A 17,690-nucleotide genomic window follows, 5' to 3' on the forward strand; every position below is an offset into this window, starting at 1 on the left:
TTGCTCAGCTGTTCTGCACTGTCCCGGTTCCTCTGCTCCATCCAGCAGATACCACTCGTGCTTGTTCTACCATCTGCTTTTCTCTGTTCCCCAGGTTGCAGAAGGCAATGGGACAATATCACGTGCTGGCCTGAAGCGGAGGTGGGAGAAGTTGTGGTACGGCCATGCCCAAAGTACTTCAGATTCCTCACCACTTTTCTCGGTAAGCAAAACCAGACAGCTAATCTCATTGAAAGGGGTTTATGGTTTCACTGCCTGTAGGGTTTCACACCGAACCACAGAGGAAGCTTCTTGGTATAATCAGAGAGAGAAACAAGTTCTTTACACAAAGTAAAGGAGGTTTCCAAGCCATACATGAATGCCCAAACCATTAGAGCATCCTCCCTATCCTTCTTGCAGTGTCGCATGCTACTCTGGATCATAGGGATGCAAAAATGACTCCTGGGAAAATCCAATAATATGGATGTCATGCAGTGAGAATTAAATCAACCTGTGTAATAGTATGTTTGTTGTATGAAATGAACAGTTTAGCACTATAATTAATTAAGTCTCTGACATAAAATAAACAAGCTGAAACTGTGTGTAATAAAGTATTTTTCTGCTGAAATGACAAATTGGGCCACAGGCCAAGAAGTTAACCTGACAAATAATGGGCAGGGAAGGTTAATGGACAAAGTAGCTTAACTCACTGTTCAGCATGTTCTAGGAAGCTTTAATTTAAAACTCAGATCTCCAGGGCCATGTGGCAACAGGACTCTTTGTCTCCTGCTAGTTTATAGTTGTTATTTACTATTTTTATTATAGTAGCCCTGCAGACCTCCACAGATAATTAAGCTCTTTTGCACTGGAGATTATGCAACAAGCTGAGAACTCTCCACTTTTACAGCCTTACAGTCCAAACACATATGATGGGTTATGAATGGGAGTAAGAATACAGTGTCGTCCCTGTTTAACAGACCAGGACACTACACTGACTAACCAGCACACGCTGAGTACATGACTTGACCAAGGGCACACCAAAAGTCTTTGTAGACCCAGAAAGGAAACACAAAATCCTCAGAGTTGTCTTCTAGTGCTGTAACCTCCCTTTTCCCAAAACTTCCCAGTAGTTCATTGCTGTTGCATCAACACCCAGGGAAAGCAGGCAGAAGCTGCTGTAACGTCACATCTTGAGGAACAAGACCCCTGCGTGTTGGTCCAGCCATGTGGAATAATTGCCTGCTGTTGATGCTTTGTGCCCTCTCCTCCCCTGAGCACAGCATTCGCTCACTGGGTTTTAGAGATGCAGCAGAGTTAGATAAACAGGAAGAAAAAAACCCTCTAAGAAGATTTTCTAATACTTATCCCACCAGAGCAGAGCAGTGATGGAAGTAAAATATATGTATTATATTGTGTGTGTGTATATATATGGTCATATATATGTATCATTGTGGCTGTGTTGAACTTAAGCTAATGAAACTGGGATGCCTTCAATTGTGCTCTAGGACAGGCTTATGAGACTTAATAAAGCTGCCCACTCGAGCATCTTCTGCTCTCTTAGATGTCCTAGGACATCTCAGATGGTCTCCAGGTTCTCCTGCGGAAAGCAGGAGATGTACATCTCCCATAGTTCACGTGTCATTGGATGTCTCAGGTACTTAAGAGCATTTCAAAAGACCTATGCTTAGGTAAGTGAATGGTTCCTCTTCTGGGAGACTCCACCAAGAGCAGTCAGGGCATCACTTGGGCTCTCTGTGCACTTAACGTGCCAGGCCAAGAAAGACCCTCAAGCACAAGCCAACACATGACCCTTCCCTACATACCCATGTTATAGTGTGGCTGCTGGCATTTGTGATGCTCTGTGAGCAGTGAGCTCAGCAAATGTCATCTAGCTTTGCAGCTGGCAATATGCCAGCAGCCTTCTAGGGGGGTTTCACATTGCTTTGGATGAGTTTCTTCTGATTAAATGTAGTTTTCTGCATCTGACTGTCACCCAGGATTTCCAGTCATTGGAGAGCTGGCTGGTTTGGTCAGTGACGGCTAGGGCGTGATTCATCTCATCGTAAATGAACAGCACCATGAAAATATTTCTTCTCATTTAGTATGATGAAACACAGGGTGACTTGCTTTGTTAGATAAAGGGGATTCAGCACTCTTAAATTTTCCTGTTCCTAATGCAGGTGTGTCTGTGTGAGATAGGTGTCTAGGATCCCATTAATCTCAACAGTAATGTAGCCAGTGCAGCCAACAGACAACTGTATGTAGGAACCTGAACAGCTCTTTCGATGTCGTTCGCTGTAGTGATAGATTTTCTATGGCGTGTAGTAGAAGTGCAGACACTAAGCTCGCAGGTAAGTACCTACACTGTGGACAGTGAGGGCCCCGTTCAGCTTCCTAAACATAAGCATCTGGTGCAATCTGAGGTACCCTGGGGGATCTAAGAAATCCATGAGGATGCCTCAACTTGCACTAGGATACCTGTGTTTGGGGAATTGATTTTTAACCCGGAATGGTGTTCATATCAACGGATTTTAGAGTTTTCCATACATAAACCTATGTCTGAGCTTGTTTTGCAGTCAGTGGTGAGAAATAGACTCTTCAGAGGTGCAGTTCAGCTGACTTTTGGACTTTAACTTCAGGATGAGTTGGATAGCACCATTAAACTGCTTGTTTCTCTCCATTTACAATCGTATGATTGTAGAATGGCTCTGGCAGATGTGGATGTCTTAAAATACGGGTGAATCCCACCTTTGCAGAGCACACATGCTAGCATCTCCTTCTGTAAACAGAGGAACTGATGCCATTTCCAAAGCAGAAACAACAGCTTTGATTTTCTCTGAGCTGTGCACTTTGTACAATCTTAAACAAAAGTGGAAAGCAAAAATGGTCTTAAATAAAGGGAGAGTAAGATTGCCTCTTGTTTTATAGGATTTGTTGCAAAATTAATGCCATTAAAGTTTGTGAAGCAGTTCTTCCTTTGTAGTAGTGAGTATCATTGAATAGCTTTCAAGGAAATCAATCGTCTGGTTAATGGTTATGTCTTACTCTTTGATCCCTTTGGAGGAACATAAAAGCTTATACCAAAGTTGTGACCAAGAGAAAACCTTGTTTATATTTATAGCAGGAAAAGGGTGAAATACTAGGAAACAAAGAGTTAATGTGATTTTCCTGCCTAATGGAGAATGTGCTCTTCGATGACTAATATCCTATCTCATGGTAAGTAAAGGATAAAATATCTCGTGGCATTTAGAAACCTTGAAATGCCTAGCATAGTCCTGATGTCATTTGACATTAAATTTTTATGCCATTCACAAATCCAGAAGATTTTCATTATTTCATGACATTCGTCAGTACCATGTGAAGGAGATGCATGGAAATATTTTTGGCAGCTTTCGTTATTAAAGTGCATTACTTGCTATTGCTTGACCAGAGCGTTCCAGCTTTCTTTCAATACATAGCAGATGACATTTGTAATAGGGATTTGTTTCCCACAGTTTCTACAAGAGCAAATTGTCCATCGTGCACAAGTTAAACAGTAAAAATTAGCACTGACATTTTTTAAGCTTCAGCTATGACGTTAATTAACTTAAGGGGGCAGGGATGGGAATAACCAAGTTCTGGAATCCCATTCAATGAGGGTGAGATCCTTCTGGGTTTTGGGATTGCCAAATTCCTTTTTTCCTCTGGTGCTCTAAATTTACACATTATGAATGTGCTTTACTTCTCTTTCCAGTTCTACTTCCCTTCCTTATGCTTAGTGGGACTAGTGACTGCAAGGACTGCAATTCATCATTAATTCTGGTATATTCCTATTTTCAAGTGATCTAGAACCGAGCTGTCTGGACCCTGCCTCTCTGCAGGCAGGTGATGCCACTTCTACGGTCACCCAGGCATGGCAGCTTCCCTGTGTGGAGCTAAGCACCCCGACATACATGCATTTGCATGGTTCAATTAAAAATCCTTCAATGTCCTTTCAATGTCGGTGCATTGAAATCATAGCAGCACTGTTACCAGGTATCACTGCAGCTTCAGCCATATCTTCCCTCCCCTGCTCCACGAGTTCCTGATTTCCTCCTGTTCTCTAATACATAATGTCTTCATCCCCTTACTTGTTTTATTTGTCTTTATCATTTTCTCACCAAACACCAACTCTTTCCTGGTGTTAGAAATACACTGCCAAACACTGAGCATGAGTGATACAAGGAAATAGAACTTGTCAGCATTGATGAATCCCACACCATGAATTTGTACTTTTGCCAGACTAATGGAGAGTGCACAACTTCACAGGTGTAGCCAAACTCTGGCAGTGCTGTCTGGAACAGACGTTTTCATCAGTCCATTTTCATGTCGGTAGGAAGCCATCACAGTCTAGCTGGCATTGCCAGCCAACAGTGGTTCATGTCCCCCCTATTGCATTTAGATATAACCTGCTCCAACAGACTGAAATTCTAAAATCATGTCACAGGAAGACAACAGAAATTCTCAGAGAACTACCGTAACATTCATGCATAAATAAAGAAAAAAGAGATAATGCAAGGAAGCAGTCAGGAAAATGATAATGGAAATTTACCCAATACATCATAGATCACAGGTTATAAAAATACCACTTTGATTGACCACCTGAAGCATCTATTAAATTTCACATGTCCTCTTGAATACTGGGCATTATCATTCCTCAATCCTTGGGCCAGGGTTAGTACTTAGGATGCTCCTGAGATAAACTATGAGCCACTGGAGTAAGGTGGCTTCTTCAAGGCTACTCTTGTTCCTCCACAATACAAGAGGGAGATGATTTGCCTTATCCCACAGTGTTTTCCAAAAATGTTGCCACTGCTTTTTAGACTCCCCCTCTTCCATGTAAATGACAAAGATAAACTGAAGCTGTGGAAGATAAATATTCTGGTAAATAAAAAGCCCATCACACTCAAAGGAACTGGAAGAGCGTGGCTTAGTGATGCTTGCTTTGTTTAGTAAAACAAAAGGTAAGAGTCCCCATTGCAAGGGTGAAATCAAGGAAGGGAAAGAACAGTTTAAGCTGAAATCTAACAAAAGCAGAATATGCAAACTGCCATGAATAGAGTCACGGTAGAAACTGGAGGAAGGGTCCAGTGGGGATTAATGTGGGAAGTAAAGACTAACTTTGGAGATCGCTTTCATGAGCTTTTAAGGTGATTAGATGATGTTACAGATCCAGGACATCTCCAGGACTGCTTCTACGTGTTCTTCTGACGGACGCACAGCATTTCATGTGCAGTGAGCCAAAGATACAGAAAGGGGAAGAGGCCGGACCATGTCACTCACTAAGGGTGGGGGACTCAGTTCTGCACCTGTTCACTGAATATTCAGATATGATTTGTGCATTTTGAGCTATAAAGGCAGGCCAAGACTGTGTTGGTCTCAGGTGAATCTTGAGTTGTCTCAGCAAAATTATGTCCCCTCCTTTGAATGTCATTGCTAAGAATGCTGTCCACCTGGCTCGGGATATTTCCTGGCTTCAAGCTGCTGCTCTTTGTCCTGTTTAGCAGTCCCAAACCCTACGTGCTGAGAAGCAAATCCTCCAAATCGTATCTGGCTTTAGATTTCCATAGAAGCGATGCATTTACTGGCTACCTGGAGTCTTAGAAAATGCATGAAACTGTGCTTATTGTTGACAGCTTTTAGGTGCACTCAGAGTTTGTTAGACTGATTTCCATGGGGCTTATTCAGAAGGTTTCATGCAGTTCTTCAGGCAAGAACTAGGGTGGGATGAGAGTCATGTAACCAGACTCCCGTGGCTAACACCAGCTACAAAAATTGGCTGTTGTGTTGTGTGTCACCTCTAAGGTAGGTGTTTGTGCAGAGCAGCACTAAGTGTTTAGGATTGCGATCTTTTCTCTTAAATAGGAATTTTGGAATGACAAAGATATTGATCAGCATTGATTCATGAAAACAGCAAGCTTTTCTTCTGCATGGCAACTGGAATCTAAAAGGTCTAGGCTGCATGAAAAAGATGATTTGGTCCAGTCAAGGGATTTATAAACTCCTGAATTCTTGTTATATTTTTGTGGATGTTTTAAATCATAATTCATCATGAAGATTACATCCTTTTAATTATTACTTATGTATGTATGTATTTATTTATTTATTTTACATCCTCTTGCACATTCATACACTTCTGTCAGATGGCTTTGTCATATGAATTTAAAAGGTATCTTTTTCTCTGTGGTACATTTCAATTCAACAAGTATAGATGTCATGGTTTTGCCCCAGCCAGCAGCTCAGCCCCACACAGCCTCTCACTCACTTCCCTTCGGTGGGATAGGGGGGAGAATCAGAAGAGTAAAAGTGAGAAAACTCCTGGGTTGGGATAAAGACAGTTTAATAGGTAAAGCAAAAGCTGTGCACAAGCAAAGCAAAACAAGGAATTCATTCCCCACTTCCCATGGCAAGCGGGTGTTCAGCCATCTCCAGGAAAGCAGGGCTCCATCACGTGTAACTGTGACTTGGGAAGACAAATGCCATCATTCCGAACGCCTCCCCTTCCTTCTTCTCCCCTCCTCCCCCCAGCTTTATACACTGAGCATGATGTCATACAGTATGGAATATCCCTTCGGTCATTGGGGTCAGCTGTCCTGGCTGTGTCCCTCCCAACTCCTTGTGCACCCGCAGCCGCTCGCTGGTGGGGAGGTGTGAGAAGCAGAAAAGGCCTTGGCTCTGTGTAAGCACTGCTCAGCAATAACAAAAACACCCCTCTGTTATCAGCGCTGTTTTCAGCACAAACCCAAACCACAGCCCCACACCAGCTACTATGAAGAAAAATAACTCTATCCCAGCCCAACAAATCAATAGCTTTTTTGTTGTCTTTTGTCCTTCTCTTTTTGGATATTATGCCCAAAGTTATTTTAACTACCATTTGATCCTATGTACACCTCAGTTGTTGTGAGCGCTTACACAGAAAACATCATTTGTATCATTCCTGGCTGCTGACTGATGGGCTTTTGGCAAATTCAGTGTGATGGACAGCAAAGCTCTAATTCTGTCATCTCATTGTTTCTCCCAATTCATCTGTAGAGAGATTTTGAAATGATACTCTCTCTCCCTACCTTCACTTTGAAAGACATTGACTAATCCTTTGTAGCATTATTCAACTTCATTAGGACAGAGGCAGTCAAGGAAAATTCATGGGATGTATGTCATTCACTGTTAACATCCAGGTCCTAATGGTCCAGGCTGAAGCAATACCCAGCTATCACCGCTCCCCACCCCTTCCAGTCCTGGCACACACACACAGCCCTGCACAACTGCACAGAGCAAAGGGAAGAGCTCCCCATGAAATAACATCAGAATGAGCGCCTCATTGAGGGTTATATAGACTACTATATAGACTATAAGTAGACTACTGCAGGTAGCTCCACTGATGCCACCTGCAAGCTTTCAGGGTCCTCACGTGGTCTGTGTGGAGTCCTTCAAACACTTGAGTCCCTGTTGGCTCAGAGTGAGTCTTGGAGCAGAGTATAGCCATGTCCAGGGATAGTCAAATGAAATTAGGGCACGGATAGGGACTCCAGGGAGCTGGTATTCTGCTGCCTTTCTTTTTGGTTAGTTAAACATATGGATGAGACTCCTTTTACTGAACCATGGTGCCTAACATTAAGCATCTAATCTAAACTCCTTGTCTAGTTTCTCCCTCCAGCACTTTCAGGACATGGGTTATCCCATACCATTTCTTAGGAAGGGATGAGATGACCTTTGGATGTCTGAAATGGCCTCTGCAGGGAATCTGATTGTCTACTCCTACATGTCCGTGGCAAAAGTTTGGTGAGATAAATCCCAACCTTTTGTTCATGCAAAGGAGAGCTGTAGTGAGTAGATGAAAACAAACAAAAATGCAGAATCACATTCATTTTGCATCCTCCAAAAATTATTCTCATTTACTTGAAAAACATCTTAATCTGTCTCTCATGAGCCAGCATTCTTTTCCTCAATTTCTTTTCTCCTTTTTTTCTACATTGCTTTTGAAGCTGGAACAAAAACAGAATAAAGTGAGGAGAGGGATGAGCAGATGGCAGCAGATAAGCAGAAGACATTATCACTACCATCGAGAACCCAAAAATGGATCAGACCTGCTATTTATTTACTGCAATGCTCATTTGAAAAGAAACAAGCAGTTGAGTGCATCTGCTACGGAGGTTTGTTCACTGAGGGCCCTCAACCTGCTCAGGTGCTCAGTCCGAATGTGCCTTTGTATCAGAAAGGCAGAATTTCCAGGAAACCTTCTCATTTATGTGGAATTGTGCCAATTATTTGCACAGCCCACCCTGAAGTCACAGAAAAGGAGAGCGGTCAGACAACGCTCCTGCTCCCTGTGCCCATCAGGGCACCCTCTGGCCCTGTTTGAAGTTCATTTTTCTCATTTGTCCTGAACAACAGAAGGTCCAAGGCAGGAACCAGTGCTGGATCATCCCATTTCCACAGATCAATGTTGATTTTACATTAGTATTTAAGAGTGCACCCTTCCTTTGCTGGCTCTGGCAATGTGCAGGGGTATAATTGACTGAAGAAACAGGTGGCTTTCTGGATATATGGCTTATTTAAAGCTTGGTTTTGCTTTAGATCTTTGAGATTTGATTGCAACTGTGGTGTCATGATGCATTTACCCTGCTGCTCTGAAGGACTGGTGCTGAGAGGTTTTGTAAGCAGTAGCTGAACCTCCCCACCACACTATGGGGCACCCCAAGTCATGTATGTCCAGTGATACCAGTGCACACTGTGTTGAAGTCCTTAGGTTGAAAGCCCACTGCCAGCCCATGGCTTGTGGAATTGCTATATCTTCACTTACCCAGAAATGTGCATCTTTCTTTTTCTTGTAAATATTTCCTAGTATATGATTGCAATATCAAACATCTAATGAGAAATTTGTCCTAGAGTTTGACAGCTCTGCTTTTTAGTGTGAGACAACAGAGTTTACAAAAGATGCCTAATTAAGGGAACATGTGATGTTAAGAAGGAAGGAATTATCTGTATTTGTTAAGGATCAAGATGTTTGCACCTAGAAATGTAATGTGCAGGAAAGGAAAATGGGGGATTTCCCAAAATCCAGGGTGCAGTAAGCTTCAGGACACCAGAGATGTGGCAGTAATAACTGCGGGCTAAGTGATGTGAAAAAAAACAAATGAAGAAACCGAAGGCCATGCCTGTTGTGTGACATGTTGACATATGGTCATACTGTGGCATGAAATTATGAAATACAGAAAATATGAAATAGCATGAAGCACTTTGCAGAAATTGTACTGAAAGAATGATCTTGTGAGATCATGACTGAGGCAGATAAAGCAAGTTTGGAAAATATCCTGTCATGACTTACCCCACAAGTTTCTCTCAGGTCTAACCACTTCAGCATCCAGTTTAGTGTAAGCTATAGTTGTCTGAAAGTCTCAAGTGTTTCCCAGTAACAGTAGGACAGATCAATAATAAAAATGGAACTAGAAATGTTCCAGTGGGCTCAGCAGCATGTCCAGAAGAGTAAATGGTAAGAACTGCTATTGCTTTAATAGCTTTGTCTTGAAAAAATCAATTTCTGACCATGGAATATGATGACAGAGAAGCAGGGCAGATTGCTACTCAGAGCAGACCTTCCCCTCTTCTTTAGAAGCTATTAGAGGAAAGGGCAAGAGAAGCAAGAGGGAGACAAAAGTGAACATCCCTTAAAAATGACTGACCTTATATGTCTTTGTATGAATTCAGCCTCCCATTAAAAGCCAATAAGAGGTTTTCTTCCACTACAATCAAAGAGCTAAAACCTCACCTATGACACAAACTTTAAGATACATTTCTGAGCCTGAAGTGTGTATTTGAAACATATGAGAGGCAAAAAGAAATTAAGAAAGAGAAAAACCTTATGGAAGCTAGGCATAGGCAACAAATTACCTGGAATACAGTTATCTCTCTGCGTTTATTCAGTTCACCTGTTCAGTGTTTAACTCCTACCCAGATCAAACACTTTTATGAAGAAAATGTTCTGGTTTTATCTTGGTTCCACCAACTCCTTACTTCTCTTCCTCTAATCCATGAACATTTCATGTCATTCCTCTACCAGGCCCTTTACTGATTGGTATACCCCAGTCTGCAAAGTCATTTTGATTCATAGTCTTCCATATCATTCCCAAATACTTTCATAAATCAGGAAATTGAATTAGAAATTTTCTATGTGTTTGTTCCTGTTCCAGAAAGTCTATCCCAATTAATAAATTGTGTGCGCAGTGTTTTGCTGTAGAACTTCTCTCCATTTTACCCAAGGACCAGTGATGAACATAAATATTCACTGCAGAGCAGATTTAGACCCCTTGTGTAGGGGGCTATGAGGAACCTGGAGGCAAAGGAACAAGACTTGGAGTCAACCCTTTGGGCTGTTTGTGTGGGCAGTGGAGGGACCAAGATCAAGGCCGAAAGACCTCATGGAAGGTGCAGCTGAGCAGGTCCATCAGGTGATAATGGGACGTTCATGCCCAAAGGAGAACAGGGCCACCACTACTGAAGCAATGTATGAGTAGAGGTATAGACAGACACTGTACAAGTAGAGTCGCTAGACTCTTCCATCTAGAAAAATGTGGATTGAAAGGGTGTAAGTCAGAGGTAAATACAGTCATGAATGTTGTGGAGAAAGTAGGTGGGGAATGGTTGTTTCATGGTGTATGAGAGAAGGGGTACTAAATGAAATTGTCCATCAGCAGGTCTATAATAAGCATATGCAGGTATGTTTTCACATAACATACAAAGAAATGGTAGGAGTGATGGACCTGGAAGGTACAAGTGAAAGGCAAAAGTATAAAGAGCTATCAGAATTATTAGAAAGAGGTAAGAAAAATTCAGAGTATAGGAATAAGATAAATTCAGTGGTTAGGTGTGTGGAACACTGGCTCATGCAACAACCTCCATTTGAGAGAGCTGAGAAGATATCTCCTTCATCACCAGGATGTGCAAGATGCAAAACCATAAAGTCATTTAGCTGCTTAACCTGCCCTGCTTCCTAGGAAGCTTCAACAGTTCTTCACCCAATTAGGGGAACAAAAATGTAGGGGATAAAGACAAAAAATCCTCCTTGTCTCCTCATCAGTATCAGTACTGTCGATTCATTGTTATTTGTCAATCCAACTAAAACAGGTAAGAGTGGTGTGAGGGAGGAAGAGAAGAGGAGAATGCTTCTTTTCTCAAAAGAAGTTGAATTAAAACAATTAGTAAAATCTGAATATCCAAAAACTGAATTAAAACCAGGAATACTTGGACATTTCGATCATGAGTTTACAGGTTTTGTTTGGGTTTTTGTTTTATTTTACTGAGGGGTTTTAATGCTAAAAAGAAACATGTGGGGTTTCTTAACTAAAAATTGTCTTAGAACTTAGCCAGTCCTGCTTGTTTTCGTTGGGAGGGATGTCCTTCCCTCTGTCTTTACTACCCAGAGCAGAGAGTTTCTGAATCACCCTGCAAGTGAGAAAAAGCTGCTTAGGATAGGTGTGAGCCATGTACTAGAGTTTGTACAACTAATCGGAAGGAAAGACTGATGCTTACAACCATCCATTCCATTTCCATAATAGGCATGCCATCAAACCATGCAGATTAGAAAATTAGAGAGGGCTTTGTGAGCTTTGAAGAAGCATTTTCTTAAACCAGAAGCAGCTCCTGGGCCAGATGATGAAGTCCTGTCCTACAGCAGACACGGTACTAGAATGATGCAAAAGTGTACAGAGGAAGTGCAATCTCTCCTTGTGCTTCATGCACATGGTCATTTATTGCCGTGGCACACTGCAAGCAGATTTTCAAGGAATACAGGCAGAGGTAGTGCACAAGAAAGAGCTGTGTTCTATTATACATACATATATTATACATACAGCAGTTTACATATTGACTTGTATGGCCCATCCTGGCTGCTTAACTTTGCAGCTGGGTAGCGTTTAGCGTGCTGCAGACCGGCTGGTGTTGATGTGGGGAGAGACCCTGCTGATCTCGCTGGGGCTTGACCTGAAGCCACCAACACGTTTGCACGTCCGTGGTTAAGACATCTGCAAAGAGGCAGAGCTCATACCTCTGGCTGGACCAAGAAATGTGGTGATACGATTAAACAATTATGGCCCGTCATGCTACGAGTGAACCTTTAAGGTGCTGTTGCAGTAAAACTTACCAAAAACTGGTTATTCAGGCCTGCTGCTTCACTCCTTGACTTACAATAGTGTTTTATGCACTGTCATAAACACTGATATGAATGAGCCAAAGGTCTAGCCTCATATTTACACTTGTAATTCCCTTCTGTAAGCAGTGGCTTTTACACCACAGCGTACTTTTGGAAAGCTGACTGGTTAGTTTCCCATCCTGGTTCTCCGGCAATAGCTATAGTTCCTGTAGCTTGTATAAGGATTGCCTCTGCAATTTATATTTGCCAGCTCTAGAGAACTTTTTTTTTTTTCCTCTTTCATTTCTGCGCTGTTATTTTGCTCCCTTTGTACATCCATCCCCTCCTACCTGGCAGGGAGCCTTATGAAAAGGTCATCACCTTGTTCCCTTTAAATCCTCATCTCTAAACTCCTTTGTCCTGATATCTGTAAAGAGAGAAGACAGCAGTGAAAGAGCTGGGGTGCTGAGATCTCTCTAATTGTCTCCCTGTGATGCTTTGCTCAGGACTCAGATAGACAATCAAGTTACTGCATCTTAGCAATTATTGCGTGTCTGCTGAGCCACAGTAGCTCCCAACATGCATCATTTACACTTTTGGCAGCCCTGGGGACATTCCATTTAATTTACACTACAATGAAAACAGTGTAGCCTAGTTGCCTCACCTCCTTTTTGGCACACACAAAGTCTCCATGGACGAGCTGGAGAGCAGTATATCACTGCAGCATCAGTAGCAGCATCTCATAAACAATATCGAATTCTCATGGGACCATACACCTGGTGCTTCTGCAGACACTGTGCAACCCTGAAATGGGAACCAGGGGTTTTGTTCTGTGCTCCTGACAGCACCCAGAAGAGGACTTATGTTACACACAAGGCTCCCATTCTCAGATGCGCTTCTGAAGTAGTGAAACCCTCTTGCACTTTCTAATTGCCTTTGCATTTTCTAACCATGGCCAAACTGAAACACAGGAGGCTCCGTCTGAACATAAGGAAATACATTTTTACTGTGAGGGTGACAAAGAACTACAACAGGTTGCCCAGAGAGGTTGTGGAGTCTCCATCCTTGGAGATTTCCAAGGATATCCAAAAGCCATCTGGACATGCTCCTGAGCAATCAGCTCTAGGTGGCTCTGCTTGACCAGGAGGGTTGGACCAGATGGCCTCCAGAGGTCCCTTCCAACCTCAACCATTCTGTGCTTCTGTGAAGGCAGGAAGCTGAGTTCTGGTAAGACATCTTATGAGGTTATTGTTATCATAGATGAGAGTTAGTTGTGGCTTTTTCAAATGAAACTTTTTACGTTTTTTTAAAGTGGAAAACTTCATCTCATCAAAATGGATGTGGCTTTTAGGAGTAGATGCACCAGGTTGACATTTGTAATATTTCTGACTGAAATGAAATACAAACCCCAGAAAGGCAGATTATGTCATTGGTGGTTAACCAATACCACCCTACCGAGGGGACTCCGTTCACACCAGGGACTTTAACCTCCTTTTTCCACAACGTAGAGGAGAGCCTGGAGCACAAATCTGCTGACGGTGGGACGCTTTCCAGTTCTCACTGTGAATCTCCTCCACCATGCACTGCTAATTATGTGTTACTGAGTTGTAAACCCCTGGTCTTCTTTCTCATTAATTCTCCAGGAATATAATTTGAAAAGATTTAGCTTCAGTCTGATAGGAAGTGAGAAAGTTTCAGAAACCTTGTGAACTTTCAAAGGCTGGAGGTGCCATTTCCAAGTCCTGGAGTTTTGTCTTTTCTAGTACTGCCACTGACATTTTGAGACTTCAATGTACTTTCTTAGTGCAACTTTCTGGGGAGGATTTGTGTTACACCGAGTAGTGAGAAACACAAGTTAATGAGAAATGGTTCTGGAAAACAGCATATAAAACTTCTGGTGCTTTGAACACTTTTCCTTCCCATTGACAAAAGATCAGGCTTTATTACCAAAGCCCTACTATTGGTGCGGAAACTGAGACCCGGGGAGATCACAGGAACTGGCTGCAGTTTCACTGGAGGTCTGTGGCAGAGCTGGGGTTTGACCCTATATCATAAAAATCTAAGTTTAATACTTCAGACTAAAGTTTGCTGCCTGTCCACTAGATATCCTCAGAGTGAGAACTAAGTTTGTGAGGCACTTTTCCAAATACTTTTATGTTCATCTTCAGCATATAAAGTATTCTGGTAAGTAGTAGTAATTAGAAATGGTTTTTGCTCTGAGAGGAGACATCATCCATCACTTGAGTCAAAATTGAAGTGTTAAAATCTGTATCTTCTAACCTTGTACTCTTTGCACCTCCCAGGCATCTAGTAGAGAACCAGGAGTGTCACTTGAAAGATTTGTTGACCATGTGTGTGAAATTGTGCATCAAAAAGTGACATGAGTAGCAAGGGTGGTAGAAAAACTTCTCTGGGAAGCAAGTTTCCTAAAATCAGTGACAGTATGCTATTTTTTTTTTTCATCTCAGTGATGCTGTATCATTGTGCTTCACTCTACCTTAGTTTCCACATCTGTTAAAGCATTAAGACTACTTTGAAAAGTACTCTCGGGAGCAGTGAGTGGAAGAATTACAAAAGAATCAAACAATTGTGGGGAAGTGCACTTGAAAAGAAGAAATAGGAGAAATATGAGGAAATTAAGCTGAAAGAAACATCCCTTAGTTCACTGAGAATAAGAGGCAAAGAATCAAAATCACTGTGAAAGCTAAAGGCATCCCCAAACAGAGGGGAGGAGTCTTGAGCAGGACATAGGAAGCAGAAAAGTTCAGATAATGGGATCCATTGTAATGAAGAAGAAATAAGAGAAATTACATAACACTAAAAAAAAAAAAAAAAAAGTACTAACCAATCATGTCCTTGATTTGTTTGCACAAGATCTCTTATGATCCTGATATGAACCCTGGTAAAAAGAAATGCAAACAATGACCGTGCAGAAAAAGTCTGGGGAACAGGAACCCAACACGTTGTGCTAAAGTTAACTACTTTTGGAGCAGCTGTTAAAATGAACAAGAGCACCAGAAGTTTAGACCTGTTGTAAGGACAAATTACAGGGGCATGTTTTAGTGTCAAAAATCCACCTGTCACAGGGATTCAAGAAGTGAATTCAGCCAGGGGATAGGCTGCTGCTGATTTCAGTGCAAGACAGGTCTATGGTTATGAAGATGTTGAGATGACTCAATTGTCAGAAATTCCTGGAGGTGATGCTTGAATATTTTCATGACTCATAGCTGCATAATTGATTTGCTCCTGTTTGCAGCAGTTTTATTATTCCTGTGTGCAAAGAACCCCATTGTGGGAAATGTTTGCAAAGCTCTTGAGTTTCACTGATGTCATTCTTCATCTAAGAAGCGAGTTTTGACTAGTGTTTGTTCATTCTGGTTTATTATACCAGCTTCCCAGTCAGGGATGGCAGGCAATTTTCTGTGATAAATGACACCAAAGGAATGCCACATGAGATGGAGAGGGCAGGGGCCGGTGGTCAGAGTGGGTGCTGGGGGAATTTGCAATGTACTGTTGGATGTATCGCTGCTTTGCTGTTTCTGTCTGACAAACATTTATCTTGGCCTTTCAGACTATGAACCTTCTAGAGTAAGTCCTATCCTGGTCAGATTGTTGGTCTCTCTTTCTTTTGCTTGATTAACGTCTGTACAGCGCCTAGCCAATGTGGCTTTGAGGTCCAGCTGGGACAGGAAGCAGAGGTGTCTTACAAAGTGAGAAATGCTTTGCACTGGACAAGCCCCTTACAATCCCAGATGGACCAGGGAGTGCAGAGTACCAGAAAGGCATGTAAACTTCACGGTTTTGTCAGTTTTGACTGAAGGAGAGAGACATCCTTATGTTAATTAAGGTTCTCTTTAGGCAGTTGGAGGCCCTGAGCACTCAACTTGCTTAAGAGTCCAGGAAATCTTCCTGCCTTTGAGTATACATGTTAAAACAGGCAGTACAGGTTGTCAGTATCTGGTTTTTCTCCCCTCATAGCCAAATTTTGAAGTGTTTGCTTCTCAGAGTGCAGTAGGTTTCCCAGGAATCACGTTTGATCAGGGCTCATCTTGGTCTGGGTTTGAGGACTGCATTCAGTTCCCAGACTCCAACCTTACCTGCATAATGTGAAATGAGCACTTTATCTCTCCCTGTCTGGGCTTCTCACAAGCAAAGTAAAAGACATAAATATTTCACTGCTCTGTTTAGATGAAAATTTTTCCAGGAACAAAGGCAATATGATAATAACGGTCCCAAATAATATGGGTGCAGTGCCAACAACCAAAGGTCCGGGTACAACTGGCATTATGGTACCACTGGAAGAGATGATTTGTGGGCACCTCAGTATGAAAATGTACTTGTTTTTTAGGTCTGAACTTTATGACCCAATGGATCCCTCCCATTTATGTGTTCACTTGGTAACAGAGAAAAAGTATGAGAATTTTACTCTAAGTGTTACAAGAAATGTGCTCTGGCATTTGAAGCAACAAAAGGCAGACATTTGTTTAACAGCAAACTGAATGTTTCTTTTTAAATCATCCTTTTTCATTTTCTGCCAGGGAACGTGACCAGGAATTGTACAAGCCAGGGCTGGACGGATGTGTACCCTGCGCCGTATACCATAGCTTGTGGATATGATTCCAACAGCACTCCAGTGGAAGAGGTTTGTAAACCTGGATAAGTAGACATCGAGATTTACCAGGGATTGATATGAGTATCACATGATCTTCCCATGCCCAATTTTTTCCATTCCCACTCTGATTCCTCAAGAAGAAAGGATCCTCTTGAGGATCCCTGGTAGCAGAGATGAAGTGTCTGGTCAAAGAGCCGATCCCCTCTTTGATTTCCAGGGGGGTGGCAGGAAATCAGCATCTGAGAAGATCAGACCAGTGTCTATGTGATGCCCACGCATAACTTCAGGTGCTTGATTTTCCATGTTCAAACTTGAAACAAGCCCTCCACATCTGTATTTATCCTTGAGTAGGTATTGTGATTCCGGTATTTCTAGGCCAACATAAGCATCAAAAGATCAAAAGGGATAAAAGGACATAACCCACTTGCCATCAGTGCTGCTCTGCTGATCTCAACCAGCTAAAGATCTAGAAAACTTCAGGGAACACACAAATTTTCATGCAATGTTAACTAATTTTGTAAGGAAATCCGCAAACTCTTTGGGATACTGCCTGTATGTAAATTAGTAATCGCTGACCTAGGTATAATTAGCTTTCTAGAGTATTGTCATTACACAAGGAGTTTGGTGTTGGTTTGCTGCATGCTGACACATGAAGAGTAAAGTCTAAAGATAACAAAAGTTGCTAGAAGCGAGATTCACCTCACCTTACCACAAGTTCCACATCTAATCTAAACTAGTCACCTATAGTCAACAAGAAAAAGCTTATGCTACTGCAACCGTATGTTTATATTAAACCTACGCCCACGCTTTTTTCTGCTGTATGACATATGTCAGTGTTTGTGAATGTTGGACGTAGGAATCTCAATAATGAATAAATATATATGGTGAGAGTTCTTTGTGTATGCTCACACATTACCAAGGCACTCAAAGAGTTAACAGAGATTCTGAGGAGAACTG

General features: G+C 42.0%; 1 protein-coding gene across 1 annotated transcript in view; it reads left to right on the plus strand.

Moving 5' to 3' along the window:
• The window catches only part of LOC104634085 (vasoactive intestinal polypeptide receptor), a 121,932-nt gene that overhangs the window by 54,041 nt on the left and 50,201 nt on the right, over positions 1–17,690 (plus strand). The window contains exons 3-4 of the mRNA XM_075746812.1: positions 95–202; positions 16,660–16,763. Coding sequence (XP_075602927.1) covers positions 95–202; positions 16,660–16,763 — 212 coding nt within the window. The remainder of the gene's footprint in view (positions 1–94; positions 203–16,659; positions 16,764–17,690) is intronic.

This window comes from Balearica regulorum, chromosome 2 (assembly GCF_011004875.1).
Source record: "Balearica regulorum gibbericeps isolate bBalReg1 chromosome 2, bBalReg1.pri, whole genome shotgun sequence".
Taxonomy (NCBI): domain Eukaryota; kingdom Metazoa; phylum Chordata; class Aves; order Gruiformes; family Gruidae; genus Balearica; species Balearica regulorum.